At 40.0% G+C, this 21,347-nt stretch overlaps 1 protein-coding gene across 1 annotated transcript in view; it reads right to left on the reverse strand.

Annotated features, from left to right (window-relative positions):
• Positions 1–14,416, reverse strand: part of ETNK1 (ethanolamine kinase 1) — a 33,400-nt gene extending 18,984 nt beyond the window's left edge. Inside the window, exons 1-3 of the mRNA XM_085231584.1 lie at positions 14,298–14,416; positions 13,684–13,906; positions 647–906 (exon numbers count right to left, since the gene is read on the reverse strand). Of these exons, the coding sequence (XP_085087710.1) occupies positions 647–906; positions 13,684–13,839 (416 nt within the window). The 5' untranslated portion in view covers positions 13,840–13,906; positions 14,298–14,416. The remainder of the gene's footprint in view (positions 1–646; positions 907–13,683; positions 13,907–14,297) is intronic.
• Positions 14,417–21,347: the final 6,931 nt, after the last annotated feature.

A 21,347-nucleotide genomic window follows, 5' to 3' on the forward strand; every position in this document is an offset into this window, starting at 1 on the left:
TTTTTAAAGACTCATAACGTCTTTAAGCAGTACCATGTGTGAAGCACTAGCGGGGAGAGAAACTGGAATTCAGCTACACCATGTATATTTGACATGTTTACTCTTTGACATGCACATCTTCAGAAGACTTGACTTTAATTAGTTGAAGCTTTTAGGTATTAAATACATTTCAACACACACGAAAAGCTAAGAGAAACTTAAAAAAAAAAAATCAGCATTTCCTATTCACTGCTAACATAAAAAAAAGTCTCAGGGAAACATTTTTAACCTATTCACAAATGAAATACCCTAGAAATAGAGCTAGGATTCACTTCAATGAAACCCAGCCCCTCTAACTGCACCACATTAAATTATTTCCCAAACAGCAACGTTCAAGCACTGTACACTCACAACAAGTAAAACTCTAATGTGTGTATGAAGTCTTCTGTGAGAGCAGCAAGGATTATTTTTTCACATCTGAAATATCATGATTAATTATGCAAAAATAGTGAACCACCAAAAGCTTGAAAGTCAGCTTCACACAGGCTTATAATAACATTCACTTTCTGTCTGCTCATAAACTAAGCCTGAGATCCCTTGGATTGGACAAGACATCATATATATATCACAGAACTTGTGTAATAAAATAATTAAGTAAAAAGCTTACCTGAAAATATCAGGATTGCATACATGCTCAGGATCCAGGGCCTCTCCCTGCATGAACTCGTAGCACAAGCCATTGTTGAAAGTACAGTATAGCTGAGGTGCACAGCCATGGGCCTGCAACACACGGAAACTCTTCACTTCTTCATCACGGTCGACTAAGAGCTCAGTCTTGTTTCCATAGATCCTAACTAGAACTACATCATCTGTTATGTCACCCACGTAGCAGCCAATTAATTTATTGGTGATTCCATCAGTAAACAGCTGAAAAATAAAATAACACACTGCTTAGCTTTGCATCTTTATTTCCATGGTTCAAGAAAAGAATGCAAGGTTTACTCTTTGGCTCACAAGTCTGAGACTTAAAGAAAATCAATCTTTAAAACACAGGAAAATCTTGAAGAAAACCACAAGGTTTTTCCGTATAACACACCAAAAGAAAATAGGCCAATGTAAGAACATGCTACAGCGACCGCAGAAACGCTACACGTAAAAGGCAGTAGATGAATGTTTAATGCTGTAAAACAAGTTCTCACATAACCACTCTGAAACTGATGGTTTAAATTGGCTGAAATCAAAGCTTGAACAAGGAAGTAATCCCATAATTGTTGTATCATGAACACAGGCAGCACAAACAATTTTGATGCACTTCAGAATTCCACTATTTGCTATTAAGTGCACAAACAGTAAAACAATATTCCTGGAGTTCTCAAGTATTCCTTTTAACAAAGTGGAATTGAGGTAAGACACAGTCCAAGTTCAGTGTTACCTTCCCCACTAGCCCTGAGGTATTACCATTTGAGAACAAGTCCTAAAGTCACTTTGGCTCCTCTACAAATGTGAAAAAAAGCACTTCGAATTCAAGACCTCAGTTTTCAGCCTCAGGTTTCACTCCAAGATTAAGAGCTTCTGACAAGACTCACGCTTTTCATCATTCTACTTCATAACTGGTTCATGCCATTCAGGAGACAAACAAGCACTTTAAGTCTTTAATGATAAAGATGCACACAAAAGCAGTTTTTAAAAGCCCTTGCTGCAATTTACTTTTGATTCAGAGACCAGCCTAGTGACTGATGCCTGAATAGACAGGAGGTGAGGCAAGTGACCCTCCACAAGAAGTAAAAGCATTACATATTTACATCTAATGGCAACCTATTCCTTGCCCTTCACGTAACAATGGAGGCATGGTTGCTTTAAGTTCCCAGCTGTGGAAAAAAAGAAGAAAGAAAGAAAAACTGTCACTAACTACTGCCTCTCCTTTCAACATTTGATGATGGGACTAAACTAGTCACTAAAAGAAGCTGCAATTCCACCAGTGCTACCAGGTAAGTTGGCTAAAACCAGAGTTACTAAGAAGCTTTGTGCACACAATTGCATGTAGTCAAACATTTGAAAGCAACACAAAAGAAACAGCAGTTCTCTCATCTTTTACAACCTGAGGAATTTTACCAGCTTAGATAATAGGTATTCTGTGCTTTGAAACTTTGTGCCTTGTCAACACAGAGTGGGTTCTGGCTGGATGAGCATTATCTCTCTTAACTTCTAAGTAAGTGACTAAGGGGGGGAGGACATTAACATTTTCAGGTGACGAGCAGACTTTCAAACAGCCAACAGCACAAGCAAAAGCATGGGCATTTTCATGACTACTCAACAGCCCTCTACTGTTTTAAATACGAGAAGTAAGCAAAGTGCAAAAGAACCTTTCAGTATCTTCCACTAGAATAAATGACCAGAAAGTAGCTTCAATTAGGTTAACATATGTATATAGACACACACTATTTCCGCTTCGGTGGGCACCTTACAACCTTAACTTCCTTTTTTAGGAGGCACTTTCATCATTAATTCTCATTCAGTAAAATCTGGCACACACAAGATACAAGCAGCTTCACGGTCCAACTACCTGTATTCGAACATTTTCAAACTATGGAGACACTTAGCGCCAAGCAGTTTTTGCTTTATCTGTAAAGCAACCTGCAGACTTTGAGGAATCTCAGAAATTCATAATGGTAAGGAAAGCCAGAAAAGCAGATAAATACTGAAACCTATTTATCAGAATTAGAATAATAAGCATTCCACAGAAACAGTCTGAATTCCTTATTTAATGGTATGCATTCAAGCTTCTCTCCCATCACCACTGCCATGTTTCCTCTCCCTCCAGCAGGAAGTTGGATGGTTTTGGCTTTTGGTGACGGCACCCCATCCAAGATGTGGTCCTAATTTTGAAAAGTGTAGCAGTACTGGAACTAAACTACCACTTGTTTGAACAAGTCTTATGGATTTGGAGAAATCAAGCATCAGGAACAGTTGTTTGATTTTTGTATTATATATATATATTTTAATTTAAATCCTAAAGAAAAGATCCTGTAATCAAGTCTACTATTCAGGAGGGAGAGACAAGACTTCACAAAAAAATATGTTATATTTAAACTGTCATGCCTTGCTTTTCTTGAAATCTTTATGTGGTGAAGCAAACAAGCTCAGACAAAGTAAAAATGGAGTGGGGAATCAACTTCTCATCATAGTGAAAAAAAAAAGAAAAAAAAGTACAGCATCCCTAAGTAGAAATACAGAATGGCAGAAGATATGAAAGCATTCTATTTGCTTAAACAGCTACTAACACTCAAACTTTTACAAATAGGTTCAGCAAATCATGCTTGTAATCTACATGTACGGAGGCCAATCATAAAGCTAAATTAGACTACATATGTAATTCACTCAAAAATGAGGACTTTACAATTTATGGACACTTATTAGCATCTATTATTTTAATAATCCATTACAAGAGATGAATGATAGTCTTTAGCAGTCTTTTGTAACAGCAAAATAATGCACTATTAGGGAACTAAAAAAAAAAGGTTTAGTACCATGTCTACTGATTTTTACAGCAAAATGAATACGTTTATACTCTAACATCACTGTTCTTTTGCTTGATTCTCATGCAGATGACAAAAATGCTCTAAGGTAAGAAAGATGTGCTTGAGCTGTGGAAAGATTACCTGATTTGTCCAAGCAGATTATTTTTGTGTTTCAAGCCATGAACGACTCCATTATAATGCATAACCTTTTCCCTCCAATCATTACAGAACTGTTTAGGTCAAAAGGGACGTTTTGTGATCAGCAAAGTACTGATTCCCACATGTTTTAGAATATAAACAATTAACTCAAACCACCAGAGCCTAGAGCTACTTGCTTCTGAAACATACTGATGTTTGAAGCATATGCTCTGTGCTGTTAACTAGCATTCAGCTAAAGCAAGTCTGGTTCTCAGAAAAAATAACTTACTTAGTGACACATAAAAATATATAAAATAAGTTTACTAAATCAGGGTGAAGACCTTTACCTTAGAAGGATTAATGTTTTCTAAACATGAGCACCTGACACATAGGCAGGTCCTGATTTGTCCCACAAAGTACCTTGAAACAGGTCGCACAACCTTTTAACAATCACACCCCTGCTGGAAGTCCCTGAGAAAGCAAGTCATAACCCCCGCCCCTGTAAAGAGGTCACTCTGTGGAAGTGCATTCCAGAATTACAGCTAGTGCTAGGGTGTTTAATACATCATATATCCTGACCTCTACCTGATCCTGTGAAATAACATCTCTGTTTGCCCACTCTTTTCCCCAGTATGTATTCACACTCGGGCTCAGTTCTGATCTTAGTCCTGCACAGGTACATCAACATCTCAGCTAGCATCAGACAAAAATCAAAGGTCAGGCAGAATTTGAACACAGCGAGGCAAAAATAAGCCACAGACGTTGATGCAGAAAGCTAAGCACAGGGTTGATACTTTGGACTGCCACAGATGGAGCTCAGGAACAGAAGGTGGTTCTGGGCACCATCTTGTTACCCTCAGCAGCAGAAGAAACAGATTAAGTTACACTATTATTGTGACACTCCTGTGTGATAAAAGAAAGATCATATTCACAAACTCTGAAAAACCACTGTTTAGTAACTTATCAGCTTGGCTGGAGTAGCAAGTGAGCACCATCCCTGGCAACCCATTTTAAGAATGGGCAGACTCCTGATAGAGGAGCAAAAAATGTAACCCTGCTACAAGAAAGTAGTTGGAAAGTTGATCCTGTTTTTAAGATAAAGTCAAACTCATAAATAAGAAATTTCACTCAAGTCCAAAGTCAAGCATGCAAGACAAATGGTCTAGGTGCATAGAGCAGTCAGTGCTCTATGACTAAGCCAAGGAAAAAGTTTTTATATCACTAAGAACCCAGTTTTGAGACCCTGATTTGTCTATAAGCAATAGCACAAAGAACGCAGTAGCACTACCTGACAGAACAAATTCTCAGTTACAAAACACTGTTTTTCGACATGGCCACCACCATTAGATACGCATTTTTACCAGTGATGAACAAAAGCATGCATGCTGCACTCAGCAAAATCTGTATCAGCAAGTGATCCACTCTAGCTGTCAGCACTGCTTGAACACACCACTCACTGCTTCACCATGCTCACAGTCACTGTTCAGTCTCCATCAACATTCAGCAAGAGTTGATGAATGTTACTCAGTGCAATTTTCTAGTCACATGGAAGAACTCGATTCTACATCATTTCATACACACTTCCATGTCAGACAGCACTTTGTCAGACTGCCCCTTTGCTGCCATCTGTCACATGGGAACAACACGTCACAAAATACTGGTGAGAAAGTTCAGCCTCTACTGCCATACTATCATCACCCACCCCTGGCTTCAAGGACATGATATAATAAAACATGACATCATAAAATGGGAAACATTACTTTAAAAGCAGCTTAGCACTAAAAAACAAAAAAACACCTTGTAATCAAACTTGCCTTTCCCTCTATGCAGAACAAACTATGTAGACAATCAGGTTTTAAGTCATGAGAAACAGCAATAGCATGTAAAACAAAGTAAGAATCTGAAGTTTCTCTGTACTGGTCAAACAAACCTCTGGCAACTGTGCAGCTTTTGTCACACTGCACAGGTCTGTTATCCCCTCCTATAAGCCTGATTAGTGTTAATAAAAGAAAATCATTACAAGAAGGAAATTGGCTTCCCTCAACTGATAATTTAGGAACGCTACTTCTTATTAGCATCTATTTGTAACATGCTGCTCCAAGTAATTATTTACACTCAGGAGCACTTTCATTATTGCTTCTTAAAAAGGTAGTTAGCTAATTTTCCAATGACAGCATTCAGAGCAGATGATTTTTTTCATGATGGAGTATAAAAATATGTTGTCTAGCAGTAAAATAATGTTTTATTCTTTTGTTCAGAACATCATTATTGCTGCATTAAAAAAAAATCTGCTTAGAATCTCTATCCTGAAATGTAGCAGAGCAAAACAGCAGCTCTTTAACAAAAGCATGAACAGTGAATGGACTCTGACTACAAAAATAAGAAAAAATAACCAATAAACTCTCAACTGGGAGAAAAAGGAAAAAACCTACAAAATGTTACATACACCAGGTAAGAAATTCCTGAAATAGATCAAGAAATACAGAGAGCCAATATAGAATCATAGAATTGCTCAGGTTGGAAAAGACCTTGAAGATCATCAAGTCCAACCGTAACCTAACCAAACTTTGGTTATCCAATACAATAGCAGCAGAGAAAACAACTGAGTGACCAGAACAGTCCAAAACCAAGATTCTGGCCCTCCAGTAGACTGCACAAATTTAAATGTCACTATACATACTTATCACACGGTGGTATGCACCTTCAGTTGATATGACTCTACACCAAAACTGAGTTCCAACAACATTCTTGGAAATGATATTTATATTGCACCATCATCTGGGCAAGAATGGCAGGAAGAGACCGAGCTTTAAGTAAGGTTCTCTAGTTCTTGGGAACAAATACAAACGACTTACTGAAACACAGAGCAAACATAAGAAAAATACAGAAAACATATTCAAGTGCATTCACAGAAAGCAGCAGACAGAAACATGACAAATCAAATGGGGCCAGGAAAATGAGAGAAACGTCTCTGAGACTTTAAAAGCACTTTTAGTTTAAGAAATGGTCAGGTTATTAGATTTCTGATAAGGCTGTATGCTGGATAATTTCCATCTCGTGTATAGAAGCGGTTCAAGACAAGTTATATCTTATCTTACTCTTTCAGGAACTCATAGAAAAAACAAATTGAGAATAAAATTACGATCCCATGGAACTCCTCTGTAGGAGGGGAAATACTGAAAGAAGCACTGTAGAGCTGTATAAACAGAAGTGATGTCAAGTTTCAGCTTAAGCAAGCAGGGATTTTTGGCACCACTCAGAAAGTGGTCAGGCATCAGAATGGCTGCCCAGGGAGGTGGTGGAGTCGCCGTCCCTGGCAGTGTTCAAGAGGCGTCTGGATGAGAAGCTACGAGATATGGTTTAGTGCTTGTGGTAGCAGTGGTGATGAGAGGACGGTTGGACTAGATGATCTTGCAGGTCCTTTCCAACCTTGTGATTCTACGATTCTATGATGTTCTGCTTCTGAATCCCAAAATGAACTGTAAGATTTACAGAAAGTTATACCATGTGCTTCTTTAAATTAAAGCACTGAATCTGTATTGCACAGTCTATACACACACATCCACAAGATCACATCAGCCAAGAACTCCAGGAAAATACAGGTTTTAAATCCCACATATTCAAGGAAAATAGCATCTGAAACTCTCCAGACACTGGAGCAATAGCCCCCTTGATCATTGTACTTGACATTTGAATGATAGCATGTCTGCTTGACTTGGACACTCAGTTGACCAGGAGCAAGCATGATTTGGTGTGAAAAACACTGAGGCTCACAGGGAGCCAGTACATTAATAGTGCCATTCCATTATCAGTTCAACTCCAGGCTAGATCAGCAGTTTTCCACTGAACTCTCATGGCACTCAGCCACAACAGCAGCATGGAGAAAGTGACAGTACTACTTCCTACACTACAGAGTATCTTCTTTGGCTACCAAACAATAAAGCCTGAACAATTCTTTTTTTGTGGTGATGGGCTTTTTGTTTGTTTGGATTTTTCTTGAAGGTTTTTAATTTCACATTCTACATGTTCTCAGTATGAAGGTCATGTAAAATTACAAGCAGAAACCTATTATAAAATACAAAGGCTGCTCCAACAGTAATGCCTCCTACTTTATTATGCAGGCCCATGAAGTCAGAAGGCAGATGGTGGTGGTATGGCAGCAGAGGTCGAATCTTCCAGCCAATACTCCATTGCATTTTGTTGCTGTGCGATAGATGGCAGCAGAGGGGACGTCTGACACAGAAGTGCAAATGAAGCAAAGGCATGGCATTGAATTCCTCCATGCAGAAAAAGTGGCAGTGACATCAATCAGTGCTTGCTTAATGTTTCTGAGACCAAACAGCAGATGTGAGCACAGTGAGGCAGTGGGTGGTGTATTTCAGTAGTGGCATCAGCAATACGAAAGACAAACTACAACTGTCCCATTATGAAATCATGACAGTAGCTATCAGCTCGTTCTCACAAATACGCAGTTTACAACCAGGGAGGGAACTCAGTACACAGAGCTGAATATCAGCTTCAGTACATTAGGAATGATGGTGCCTACGTTGGAATATCACAAAGCGTGTGCCAAGTGAGTCCCACAAATGCTCACACAGGAACAGAAAGAACACTTTAAGCAAGTCTGTCAGAATCTATTAAACCAATAGAAGATTGAAGATAACAGTTTCCTGGATCACATCATGATTGGTGATGAGACATGGTGTCAACACCATGAACCAGAGTCAAAAGAGCAGTGCATGGAGGGGCAACATGGGAATTCCCTATTGAAAAAAGTTAAAGATGCAACCTTCAGTGGGTAAAGTGATGTGCACTGTCTCTTGGAATAGGAGTAATTCTTCTGGATTTCTTTAAAACCAGACAAACCATCAACTCTTAACTGCTAAATCACAACGCTGAAGGCTCAAACTTCCAGACTCAGGCCAGAGAGGAGGACAACCTTTCTCCTGCAACACAGTAACTCCAGGCCCCATGCCAGTTTGAAGATCATGGGGTACACTGCCAACCTTGGCTGGACTGTCCTAACACATTCACTGTATAGTCCAGTTTTAGTAGCTACTTACTTACATCTACTTGGGCCAATGAAATATGGATGTGTGGACATCTTCCTAGCAATGATGTCAGCACTGAAACAGTAGGTCACACCTCCATTGGAGCAGATTTTTTTTTAAGCACGTCATGAAGGCTCTCATTCATTACTAGCAAGAAGGCACAGCTAGTGGTAGTGACTAGGTTCAAAAAGAGTGTTTTGTAGCTGAGAGTTTGCTCTACCAAATAGTGTTATGGTGCTCTTTATGGCTGCTGCAGTTTCCACTGAAATAAATAGGAGGCATCGCTTTTGGGAGTGACCAATGTACTATAGAGGCATCACCTTTTACAAGGACTGATTCTGATCTAAAGCAAGAATAACTGTTACCTTCTATGTTGGAATAAATCTCCAAAGAAAAATTAAGCGTTTTTTAACTTTTTTTCTGAAGAATACTCTTCCAAGAAGGCAGTCAACATCTGATAATCAGTTAAGACTTCTGAAGAGGTGAATTGCTTTAGATCTTTTTACAGACTTCATGATTTTGATTAAAAGCTATAGGCAAATAAAAAAAAAAAAAACATAAAAGGTGTCTAAGATTTTATTCTGACTCAAGAATGAATTCGCTGCTTCTCCCTCAGAAGGCTTTGATGTGAAAGGGCTGTCTAGCAGTAGAAAAAAACCCAGAGGCTAAGGAGGAACATCTTTTGTGGCCCTCTTTCTTTCCAAAACAATCACTAACCTTCAGAGCAAATTATGTGCCATCTTCATAGGAAGATCATAGGCTGTGACTAAGCAAGTATTGATTACTTTTATCTAGAACCAGAATCATCGATACATACAACACATCTACAGCACACACAACTGGGTTATGTCATGCACAGTGACGTGGCAAATAAACTAAGACCTCACCACATGAAAATGATTGCTGCCCCACCCACTGATAAAATAAAAGCTCATTTGTATAACTGATTGAATTTATCGAACTTCAGACACTTCATGAGAATGAAGAAACCAATCAGCAGATGACATCTAGTTCTGCTTCAATATTCCAGCTACTTTGACTTTGAATTCAAGACACACCTCTTGATTAGTTTTACCACAATGCATCAGCATAGCATATTCTTGAAACTATTTTTTTTCCTGTTTTCCTTCAGTCATCCTTTCTCTAAATAGTAAGAACTTTCACAACTGATGAAAGATCGTGATGTCCTAGAACAGCCAAGCAATAAAAATAATACTGTTGAAAAAAGTAACAACACTGAGATTTAAAAATAAGGTTACAATTTACATCATTTTCCGTGATACTCTTATTTTCATTCCATTATTTCAGGGTTCTGAACTCCATATACAGTTTAAGTAAATCTAAGTATTTTAAGTCATTGGCATAGTTTATTATAAAGAAAATAGCAAGACCTACACATAAACAGAACTGAAAGCAGCCACCAGAAAATACTGACCACAGAAAAGCTACTGAGCACAAGACAGGAAGGAAAAAGCAGATATATAGGAAGCACTGATAAATGCGAAGATACATACATCCTGGTAATAAAAGCAGTACTAAAAAGCAAGCAACATTTCATTACATGAGGGAGAACCAATTGTGAAACTTATTTGGGCACAATACAGAACCAATTCAGATGCTTGCAGGACTATAAAGAATTATATTTTACTGAATATATGAATTTCCCTTATTTAAAAAAAAAAAAAGTTTCCCTCCTTTCTCTTAGGTTTGGGGAAGGATGAGCACCATGTGCTATACGTAATTTTAATTATTTCAGACACTCAAATCTGGCTGCTGAATTTTTGGCACTGATAATGCTATGCAAATAACCAAAGCCTAAACTAACACTAAGGCTCTTCCAGAGTAAGATCAGGCACCCTTTATAAAGATCACTTCAAAATGGGAAGAAATAAAGATTGTATTCCCCATTCCATAGCATTACACTACAGAGAGGCAATCATGTATTAGCCTACTGATCCTTCTTTATGACTTGACCTAAAAAACCCTTAATAGGTCATGGGATAAGACAATCTCAAGTCTGTGCTTATGGCAGTGGTCACTAGTTTTCCCATATTATAACTGAAAACTGATTTTTCCTCAAAAACAAAATTTCATCTCCGTAAGATGAGAAAAAAAATTCGTAAACTACAACTGTATTTTCACAACCTCTTTAAGGCAGTAGAGCTGAATCTAATTACAGTTCTCTCTACAATTTAGAGCAAATTGGCAAGGATATAGAAATTGGCATGCTCACTTTCACTAATCCAGAACAGCGTCTGAGTTTTGAAAGGCAATTTGTTTTATGAAATCCAAACACATCCTTCCCTGTAACTCATTATAACCAATTTCTGGATTCAGCAAGCTGCAAGCATACAGCATGAGCTTGAAGCCTCCAGAGATCCCTTCCAACTTGAACTACCCTATGATTTTATTACTAAAATCACACGTCATAAATTCAAAAGCTACTAGTGCAAAAGGAACATACTGGTTTTAATGACAAAGCTTTCTGCAATCATAAAGCAGAGAAAGTAAACCTCAAGAACTTAAGAGAAAATACTTAGTTCTAGGCAGCTCCTTGCACGGCCTCTAGTGACAACTGCACAGACAAAACACATGAAGGTCACTGCTCAGACAGAAAAACTTGGCTTTTCCTTACCAAAATATAAGAGCCTGAGTATCTAAGCTGTTTTGTGGTGGTAACATCTACATGTAACTGGACACTGAGGAGTTACAATAAATCACCTGTGATTCAGTAAGCAGCTGGCAACAAGAACAGATTCTAGAATTTTAAAAATAAGGCAATAATACTAGTTTAAACACTATTGCGATTTTCATTCTCTGCCTCATACTTACTTGTGTGCTATGCTGCAACATAAAAAATTAAACCATTAAATCATGAATATTTTAACTTATAAACCCTAAAGATTAAACATAAAGATGTTTTAACTATGCTGTCTCAGAACTGTGTGTAAGCGGTCTGACACAGAACGGTGCATTTCTTATTTATTTTTTTTTAAGCCAATAAAAGCTAATTTTTTAAGTCAAACCCTGCATTCTTCAACTTCCTACTTGTCTTTTTGCTCTCAGAATGACTTAGAGCAAAGGCAGTTAACAGCACAGCCCAGAAGAAGCTCCATCTATCAATGTTTTTTGTCTACTTTGCTACGATGCTGCTGTTTCAGATTAGTCAAGCATATTTTGATGCAATAAATGATTCTGTTTCACCTCCCTCCTAACCACCCTAACAAGGGGAATGCAGGGCAGACCATACTTGGAACAAAGGTAGTTACGTTTTATTTCAGCATATTACTATATGCGACATAAGTATAACCACATTCTTGCTTGTTACATACAGACAACTTTAAAAGTGCACTAACGACTGAAACTAAAAGGCTAGTGTAGAGCTTTGTGAGCAGGATGCTCTTGTTCAGCTAACAGAAATAAAAGGAAAAAGAAAGAAAAGTTAGTAAAAAAGTTTCAGTTTCAAAGCAACTTAGTTGAAGCAACAATCAGACTCTTTTTTTTTTTTTTTTTTAACATACAAACACTGAAGCACAACAGCCCATCACTTCACTATGGCACAGTCATGCATCCGAGTTCTATGCCAATGGTACCAGTGGCTCTTATACTGCTCACTACTCCTTTCAAACTAGGTGGTGTAGGAAGGAAGTGGGGTTGAGTTTTGCATGTTTTTGTAGGTTTAGCCTTAATAATAATAATAATAATGCATATTAGAGCTTTCCCAAAAGGTTAGAGCCATCCCACACAAACTTAAAAAAAAAGTTTCATTTCTCAGGGTGCATGAAAGAAAGAACATTTTGTTGGGAAGTGCCCCCATCACTGAACTAAAACAAAAACCATGAGCAGGGCTCTGCTCAGTACCCTTCTTCACGTTTTAAAGCTATTTTCATTGTACATCATGGTATAAAAAAAATACCCCCCTGAAGAAAGATGTCCTACCTACATGGGGACTGTGCTTCACTTATGTCTGTAGCCTTTAAGGAAGTTACTTGGAAGAAGTGTTACCTTCATTTTCATATTAACTGGACAGTGCAAGTCAAATTTCTACCATCGCAGAACTTCAGAACACTCAAGTGAATTTGTATGTTATTACCATGGCGTGCTCAGTTTCGCTGTAGTGGTTTGAAGAGAAATAATTCTCTGGAAGTGAGAAACTTTACCAAAATCCACAAGTAACTGCTGGGACACAGAGCTGAAGGGCGCGGCGCAAAGCGCCCACCTGAACACAGGCAGTACGTGAGCTGCTGTTTCTCACAGCTGTATGCACGTAGTGAAGATGCAAGCAAGGCTAGGTGAAGTATATTCTAGAAGCACAAAGCAACCAATCCTCACACAGATGATTCATCATAAATATGAATGATTGCTCACCTAGCTCAACATCAGGCGAGGCTTCGGGGCTGAGGCGACCAAGGCCATTAGCGGGGCAGATACCTACCGAGATAGCGCTGACACGGTAGAAAAACGCAGCGACCCGAGGCTTTTATTGACATTTATTACACGCGAACACGCGGGGCGCGCCCGCCCACGGCTCCCTAAGAGCGCCTCAGCCCCCGGCGCCGTTACCTCAGTGGCCGCCCCTCGCCGCCCTCCTTCCCCCGGGTGCCGGGAGGCGCAGCCCGCCGGCTCCGAAGGCACGGCGAGGGCAAACCACCCCCTGCCTTCCTTCGCCGGCCCCGTGCGGGCAAGCGGGGCGGAGGCAACCAAGTTCCAGAGTGAGGGGTGCGAAAGGAGGAAGAGGAAAACGAGAGCCGGAGGAGGGGGCAGGGGATGCTGCCGGCCGCCACGCCCCGCCGCCGAGCAGCCGAGCGAATGGGGCTCGGCGCAGGGGGCTGCCTGCGGAGAGGAGGGGGAGGGGACGGCGGCGCGGCGGCTCTCCCCCGCACAATGGCTGCCCGCCCCCCCTTCCTTTCCTTCCCTTTCCCTACCCTCCCCAGCCCCAGAACGCCGCATCCCCAGCCCACCCGCCCGCCCTCCCGCGCGGCCCCGGCCTGCCGTACCTGCAGCGTCACCTCCTCGGGTCTCCAGTGGGGCCGCAGGCGGCGCAACAGCTGCAGGGCGCCCTGGCGGCAGCCGGGCCCCTCCCGCTCGCTGACGGTGATGTCCAGCTTAGGCACCTCCGGGGAGCCGGGCGGGACGTGGATGTAGTTAGACATGGCGGCAGGCGAGAACGACAAAGACGCGCAGCTCAGTCTGATGTGTCCTCCGCGGCGGAGCCGGCAACTGAGGGGGAAATTTCCACTTGGGCTCTCGATAAAGCGGCTCCACCTCCCCCGGCTGTGGCGCGGAGCAGCCTGGGAGAGCGAGCAGGCGGGCGGGGCCTGCGGCGCCCTCCCCTCCGCCGCTTCTCACCTGCCTGCCTGCGGTCTGCTCCCCCCTCTGCGCCCGCCCGACCCGCGAGGCAGTGCCGTTGGGCGGCTCCTGGCGGGAGGGCGGACCCGGCCGAGCCGGGCGTGAAGGAATGCAGTCGAGGCGCGGGTCAGCCCGCAGCCGGTCGAGCGGCTGATCGCAATCGGGCTGCGAGTTACCCACCGCGGTTAATTTTTAGCCTGTAATTTCTGTGCTAGCTTTCTCCCCTCACGCACCCCGTTCGTTTTTCCCTGCGGGTGTTTACCTGCTCACCGCCTTGCTCCACTTACTGCGGTTTCAGCCGGTTGTTCGCGGTGCCGTTTGTATCCCCGTGGGCGCTGAGGAAGTACCGCGCTATGCGTCTGCCCTGTTCAAACGTCTCCATGCGGATCGCCCTTCCCACAAGCGGTACAGAGAGCTCGTGCTCTTTTCCTCTCTTTTATCTTGGAAACAATGCCGCTCTCAAGCTTTTAAGAGGCAGTTTGAGATCTAGCCTTCAGCCAAAGTAAAAGCCCAGGCTGTACCTAAGTACAGCACGTTACCAATAAAATAAAATCCCAATGATTCTGTTTTTATAAATAAACACTTCTATATTACCCATAATTTACCCATGGTATTTCCACAAGTACCTGCACCTGTCATCACGTTCCAAGATCTTCCTACGTAGGTAACACTGGAAACTCAAGAAGTTCCTCAATCATAAAGCAAGTTTATTCAGTTACCCTAAGAAAGATGAATAGCGGAATCATGGAATCATAAGAGTTGGAAGGAACCTATATAGAAGATCATGGAGTCCAACCCCCTCCTAAAGTAGGCTTCCTACGGCTATACATGGAAGTGTCCACATGGGTCTTGAATATCTCCAGAGGAGATTCCACAACCTCTCTGGACACGTGTTCCTGTGCTCTGTCACCCTCACAATAAAGAATTTCTTCTTTGTGTTTGTATGGAACTTCCTGTGTTGCAGTTTGTGCCCATTGCTCCCTGTTCTGTCATCGCCTGGCCCCATTCATTTGACTCCCACAATTTATAAACAGTGATGAGATCCCTTCTCAGCCTCTAGGCTGAACAGTCTCAGGTGTCTCAGCCTTTTCTAAGAAGGGGGATGCTTCAAGCCCTTAATCATCTTTGTGGCCCTCCTCTGGACCTAGAAGATCTCTGTTGTTTTTTTTTTTAACAGAGGAGCCCAGACATGGATGCAGTACTCCAGATGTGGCCTCACCAGGGCAGAGTAGAGGGCAAGGACCACATCCGTTGATCTGCTGGCCACATTTGTTTTAATGCACCTCAGTATACCATTGGCCTTCTTGGCCACAGGGGCATGCCACTGATTCGTGATCAACCTGTTGCTCACCAGAACATTCCAGTTCTCCTCTGCAGAGCTCCTTTCCAGCAGGTCGGCCTCTAACCTGTACTGATTCATGTGGTGAATAATGGCCAGTTTGTGAGGGAAATGGCTAGTTTCAGTTCAGTTCTCATTAATTTAATACACATTCCTCTCCAGAACTGCAGTGCATCAGTAACACTGCTACATCTACTTGGGGACATCCTGTCTTAACCAAGAACTGCTGTCTTGTCAGTGAAGGGTTTTGCGTAACCTAAGTAGTGAGCTTACCATCACTTCTATTCCCATTATTGCTACTGAACGTGTCACTTTGTCTTACGGTTCTTCATTCACTCACCTGTTTGACGCTCCACTCAAGCAGAATTCAACATTTGAAATAGTCAGTAAACTAAAAATAATTCCTTTCTTAAATAATTCTTTTCTCTTACTCCTTGTTATCATTAATCTTAGTATTCTCTTCTACTTGGACTTTCATTTAGATCTTCCTGTAATGTTTAAAATCTCTAGAGCCAGGAATGTGTCTTTGCAGGTGTTCAGGAAGCAAAATTTCCTTCTGTTTGATTTCAGATGAAAATATGTTTATGAATTGGTGTTACTAGTGTAAATGTTATTCTGCATTAATAGCCTTTTTTCTATCAAGAAGTAAGAGGGTAAGATATGGGGGTCTATATCAAATTTCTAGAGTCACTAGTGTCATAAAATGTAAAGATCTAAATGTTACAGCTTCAGTATATTTCTAGAGATATTATGTTTTGGCTTGCCTTTATTTAAATCTGTTCCCTAAAAGAAGTTCTTCCAAATTCTGTAATATTCTTTCCTGTGATTTTGCATCTATCTTTTTATATATACTGCCTTACCCATTTTTTCCGTTAGTCCCCTGCACTTTTCTTCTTTGAACACTGAAAGTTTAAACTCTTTTTATTATTAAAAAATATATATTTCTTTAAACAAACTTACAGATTTCATCATTTATACATTATTTAGTCATATAAATTAGCACTAGTACTGATACTAGCATAGTAGTATTATATCACTCTGCCAGATCAGATATGATATACAGTGTGCTCTGTTTCTGCTCACGCAGTAAGGTAGATGATAAACTAAGACTTGCTTGCAGAATAAGGGCAAAGTGACACTTTTGTTAAAATAAAATGTCGAAAGTTGAATGCTCCATCTTCCGCATGACCTGGTCTAAACAGAGATTCAATCACACTAATGCAGAACATAATACTTACTCCTGCCAGAAGCCATATTACTTTCAGTTGTTGACTCCAAGAAGCTTTGCTAATTTGCCAGAATCTGACTAAATCTCCAGAAATTGGCTGTGAATGTATTTTAAACATAAGGGGAGAAGCTGGATCCATCATGGTGTTTATATTGTTTGATAATTAAGGAAACAGAACTTGAAATTCGTGATGTAAAGGTATATCTCTTTCGCTTGTCCTCGAAGTGCATGGAGGTATTCTTCATCCCTATTTTGAAACAATTCAGGGTAACTTAGAGCCAGGTACTAGCCCTGTTTCCTTGTCTTGTCTTTATCTTTTTATCTTTTTTCCTGCAAATTCTTTCTGTGTCCAAATTAAACGTCAGAAAATATTTTCTAAAGACTGGGAATCTTACTCAAAGTTTTCACTAATGGTATATTTTTTCTTTTAGAAAAAGATATTTTTACTTTTCTTTATTCCTCCTGACATCTATACCCTACAAACTGCAATTCATTATTAAGAACTCCATTGGGATCCTTAGAGTCTACAAAGCTTTCAGGTCAGCTGCAGACTTGTTCTTAGAAAGACCTGATATTACATGAAGTAAAGACTTTGAAGTTAATTGAATAATGTGTTTTCCCTTAATATCTGCATTTTTTTTTTAGACACGTCATATTAAATTAAAGCCATCCTAAAGCTGACCTTATAGATGCATACAACATGGAATTGAAAAAAACAGGATGTGTTAATTCTCTCCCAAGCTGGTCTCCACCAGCCAGACTGGGCATTGGCTACCTACAGCCTGCTTAAGCTGCTTATCCTTTTTTTTCTGCCATTCTCTTTTTCCATCTTCTACTAATCAGAGACCAGGTTGTGCCATTTCATTTATTTCTACATTTTTCACCTTGCATTTAGGTCAGCACTGCATACGCTATAAGCTCTTTAGGAGTTTTAAAGAGAAATAATAAGCTTGGAACCAGTTTTAACTTCCCAGATGCAGTTCTCCTGGCTGCTTTTCAAACCCAATAATTCAATAATTGCTTCAGGAGAACTCAGTGCATAAACGTGACTATCGGTCAAAAATGTACCATTTCTAGCCATAGTTAATTTTGATAATAGTTTGCTTATTGAAGAGTTTCCAAATACTGTTCTTATACTGTCCTTATCTTACAGATGGAAAAACTGAGTCATAAGAAGGTTAAACTTTCCATTAGATCACTCACTCAGTGGGCCTGGAAATAATTTTTGAGTTCCAGTCCAGTTCTTTGATCATATCATTTCTTTAGTGCTTTAAAGAATGTCATCTCTGGTGGTTATCCAGCATGTATTATTTGTGTCAAGATGAAGTGCATCTCTGCACACACAGTGTTAAAGTGTAAGTCAACTCATATTTATTTATTTATTATATTGATTTTTAAAGTGCCTACTGCCCTAGCAGCTGTATTGATTTACCAGCATCAACTCTCAACACACAAAGTTGATAGTTCTATCATATGTTTATTGTATTCTGTAAACATTTCATTTTAATCTTGGTGAATACTAGCTTGAATTATATCATTTTATAAAAATCTTGACAGTTTATAAATTTCTCTAAGATAGTTACAGCTCAATATGTTATTTATATAGTAAAAAACCTCTTCTCTTGTGTAAGTTGCTTGGCAGGGTAATGAATTATAGCTTTTTCAAGCATATTTTGAAAGAGTATTTTGATAGAGTAAAACCTTCAGTGCTTGTTACAGTTTTATGACTTAATTTTCTAGGAGCCTGCCAATTAGTGACACACACCTGACACATTCTACATGATAACCCAGGTCCTGGCTATCTTAACCCTGTTTTTTTTTTTTTTTTCCATTATGGGAGTTATGCTGGGCATAATCTAATCTCTATAACAGACGTGAGTTCTTCTGAAATTGTTCAGTGGTTTCCACCTCTTTCAGTTTTTCAGGGTTTCGTCTGGAAACCTTAGCAGTTCCTAGTGGAAGTCTGGGCATCTGTGGAAATAGGCTTTGTTAACTCCAAGGCTGCTTCAGATGAGCGCACAGATATCTTCCTTCTATTCTTCCTTGGCTCTGAGTCTGTGACCTGCAGGCTGAATCACTGTGGGTAGTTACCCGTCACACATCCTGCAGGAAACCTGGCCTCAACTAAGTAAAACACTGAAATATATTTAAGTTGTTCCCAGTTATATGAAGAGACAAAGCCTGCTTAAAACAGTAGAGCCAAATACTTGCTTAAGTTAAGTCACAATGAGCTGCTCAGCAAGAGGTTCTGTGATTTCTCAGTGCCTGTGGGGGTAAACTATACAAACATTGTGGATATAAAGAGAGAAAACCTTCGTACTGTACTAAGAAATACAGGTTAGATAAAGGAGCACAAAATCATAATTAAGGCTGGATTATATGTTTATTTTAATAGGAAAATCTGTATTTTAAAATTTGAAGAGTAATTAAAAGTTGTTTGATCTGAAGTTGGGCTGTGCACACACCCAGTGGTTGACCATATCATGATGCTTTTCTCAAAGGTAACAAATACAGATATTGTATCAGTATCCAAACTGAGTCTACTTGGGTGTATTTACGATGCCTCACGTGCAAGAATAAATTCTTCTGAAGCAATATAAAAGGAGGAGTTTAATGGCTTTTATATCTTTTAGAAATGTAAGCTTTTCTAAGTTTTTATTGACTAACCGAACATCCTCCTCAAAGGAAAAGTTAGACATTTTGGTAATTTGAAACTTTGCACAGAGGAATTCTCTGTGAACCAAGACAATATCAAATGTGCATTTAAATATTGTGTTAGCTTACAAAAGAAGCATGGAATACCTTATTCTTGTTTTTAAGGTACTATAAAAAACGCCATTGTTTTCTCTCATCTCAAATCAATGTAATAGCATAAAAAGTAAATGTGGGAGTTAGGTGAAGTAAATTAAAATAATTTCAAAAAATGCCTACAGATTTGTCTTGAGAGACCAAGAGGGCAGTTATCAAATATAAATGACTGCCAATTCAGGCACAAACAATAATAAAGAAACAAAAAGACAGACTCACACAAGGAAAAAGAAGAATGCAGAGAGAGGAAGGAAAGCAAAGAGCAGGAAGTTTTTGTCATTTTTTGTCATTCTGTGTCAATGAGAGAAGAAATTAATAAACTGGCTTTGTTCTTAGTGACCTTCTTGTTCGTAGTTTCAAGAAGTCAAGGATCAAAGAATCATAGGAATTATGCAGAAATAGTGCTGTGTTGTCACTCTTGTCCAGCTCCTTTGTGTCAAGTTGGAGGATAAACAGGACTCTGGGGCAACACCATCACAACCTTTCTTTAAGGGTTCTAATGACTTGCACATCTATATACCTGCCTACTAGATTCCAAGCTGAATATATATTTTAATTTTATTTTGTGTGTGTGTTTTTCTTTTTGTTTAATTTCTCTTAAGTCTTACTTCCATCATAGATTTATAGGATATTTCCTACAGGATTAAGTTCGAAGTGATCAGACTTTGTGTCTGTCCTCCCTGCATGACTGTAGGAGGGGCTTTAGAATTTCACTGGGATTTTAAATCCCAAACATAGCTTTCAATCCTATAACTTTGGGAATTACTAAATAGATTATACAAAAAAATCATTTATTTCTCACTGAAAGAGGGATAATCTTTTATGTTTCTTGCTGTCTATGAAGTACCCTTTTTTTAATCTCTTTACTTAGCTCTTTTTATTTTTACCACTTCTCCAGTGGGTAGAAGGGAGAGTTTTCTTCATTTTTGAATGGTGCATAATCCCAATCACTCTGGAATAAAATCAGATTCTATAATCTAATTTAGTATCCCCTCTTCAGACTTTGTTTCTTTTGCCTTTATGTTGATTCCCCCCACACGTTTTTCTAGTAGATTGGAACCATATAATGTATGTTTCAATGGATTCTTAAAGGATTTGGAAAGACTGCTTCCGGGGAACAAGCATCAACACCCAAAATTTGTCTGTGGTGCTACAGTAATTTTCCTTCTCCAGAACTCCTCTTTTTCTTCTTGTAATCTCTACATTTGCTTCTAGTGTTTGCTTTTCTCTGTCTCAGCTTTTTCCCAGATTCCTTTCTCCTTTTAGTCTTCTCCTTTGTAGCAGTTTTCATTTGTTGCATGCCAACACATTAGGGATTAGCACAGTCTGGTTAAAATCAGTTACGTGCAAGGAGAAGAACTTTGCACAGCCAATTTCAGTGCCCATCGCAGACACCAGGAAAACAACCACTTACCTCACTGGGAGCCAAATGAAGCAAAGCAGGTACTGGTACATCTGTACAGTCACATGTACGTTGATTAAAGTTCACAGTTCTGCTCATTCACTGCCCTCACCCCACCAACGAGGGTGCAAATTCCATCTCTGTAGCCTGATGGGGGGCAGCAGGGGGTGGCAGCTGCCTGGGGGCAATGGGGGCATCCAGGGCCCGGCATCCAAGGCCTGCACAGAGGCTGATGGAGGTGAGACCCTGGCCAAGGGGACCACAAAGGGCCATTCATGCACCTAGGAAAGCAAATGCGACTTTCACAGAGGTAGACTCAAATTTTTATTCTGAAACTACAGGCTGTAGGCCACCACCTTAACATGCTTTTGAGAGTCCTGAAGATTTTTGGTTTTTAGTATCGCCTATTACAAACTAACAGACTGCTTTTACTCCTTAAAGGGCTTGCCAAAGAAGAACAGTAGACGGAAGAGCACCTCAGAATGGGCTGATATTTAATCACAGGTTGTAAATACCTTTCGAACTTCCCTATCTG

The sequence above is a fragment of the Meleagris gallopavo genome, chromosome 1 (genome assembly GCF_905368555.1).
Source record: "Meleagris gallopavo chromosome 1, MGAL_WU_HG_1.1, whole genome shotgun sequence".
In the NCBI taxonomy this organism is placed as follows: Eukaryota; Metazoa; Chordata; class Aves; order Galliformes; family Phasianidae; genus Meleagris; species Meleagris gallopavo.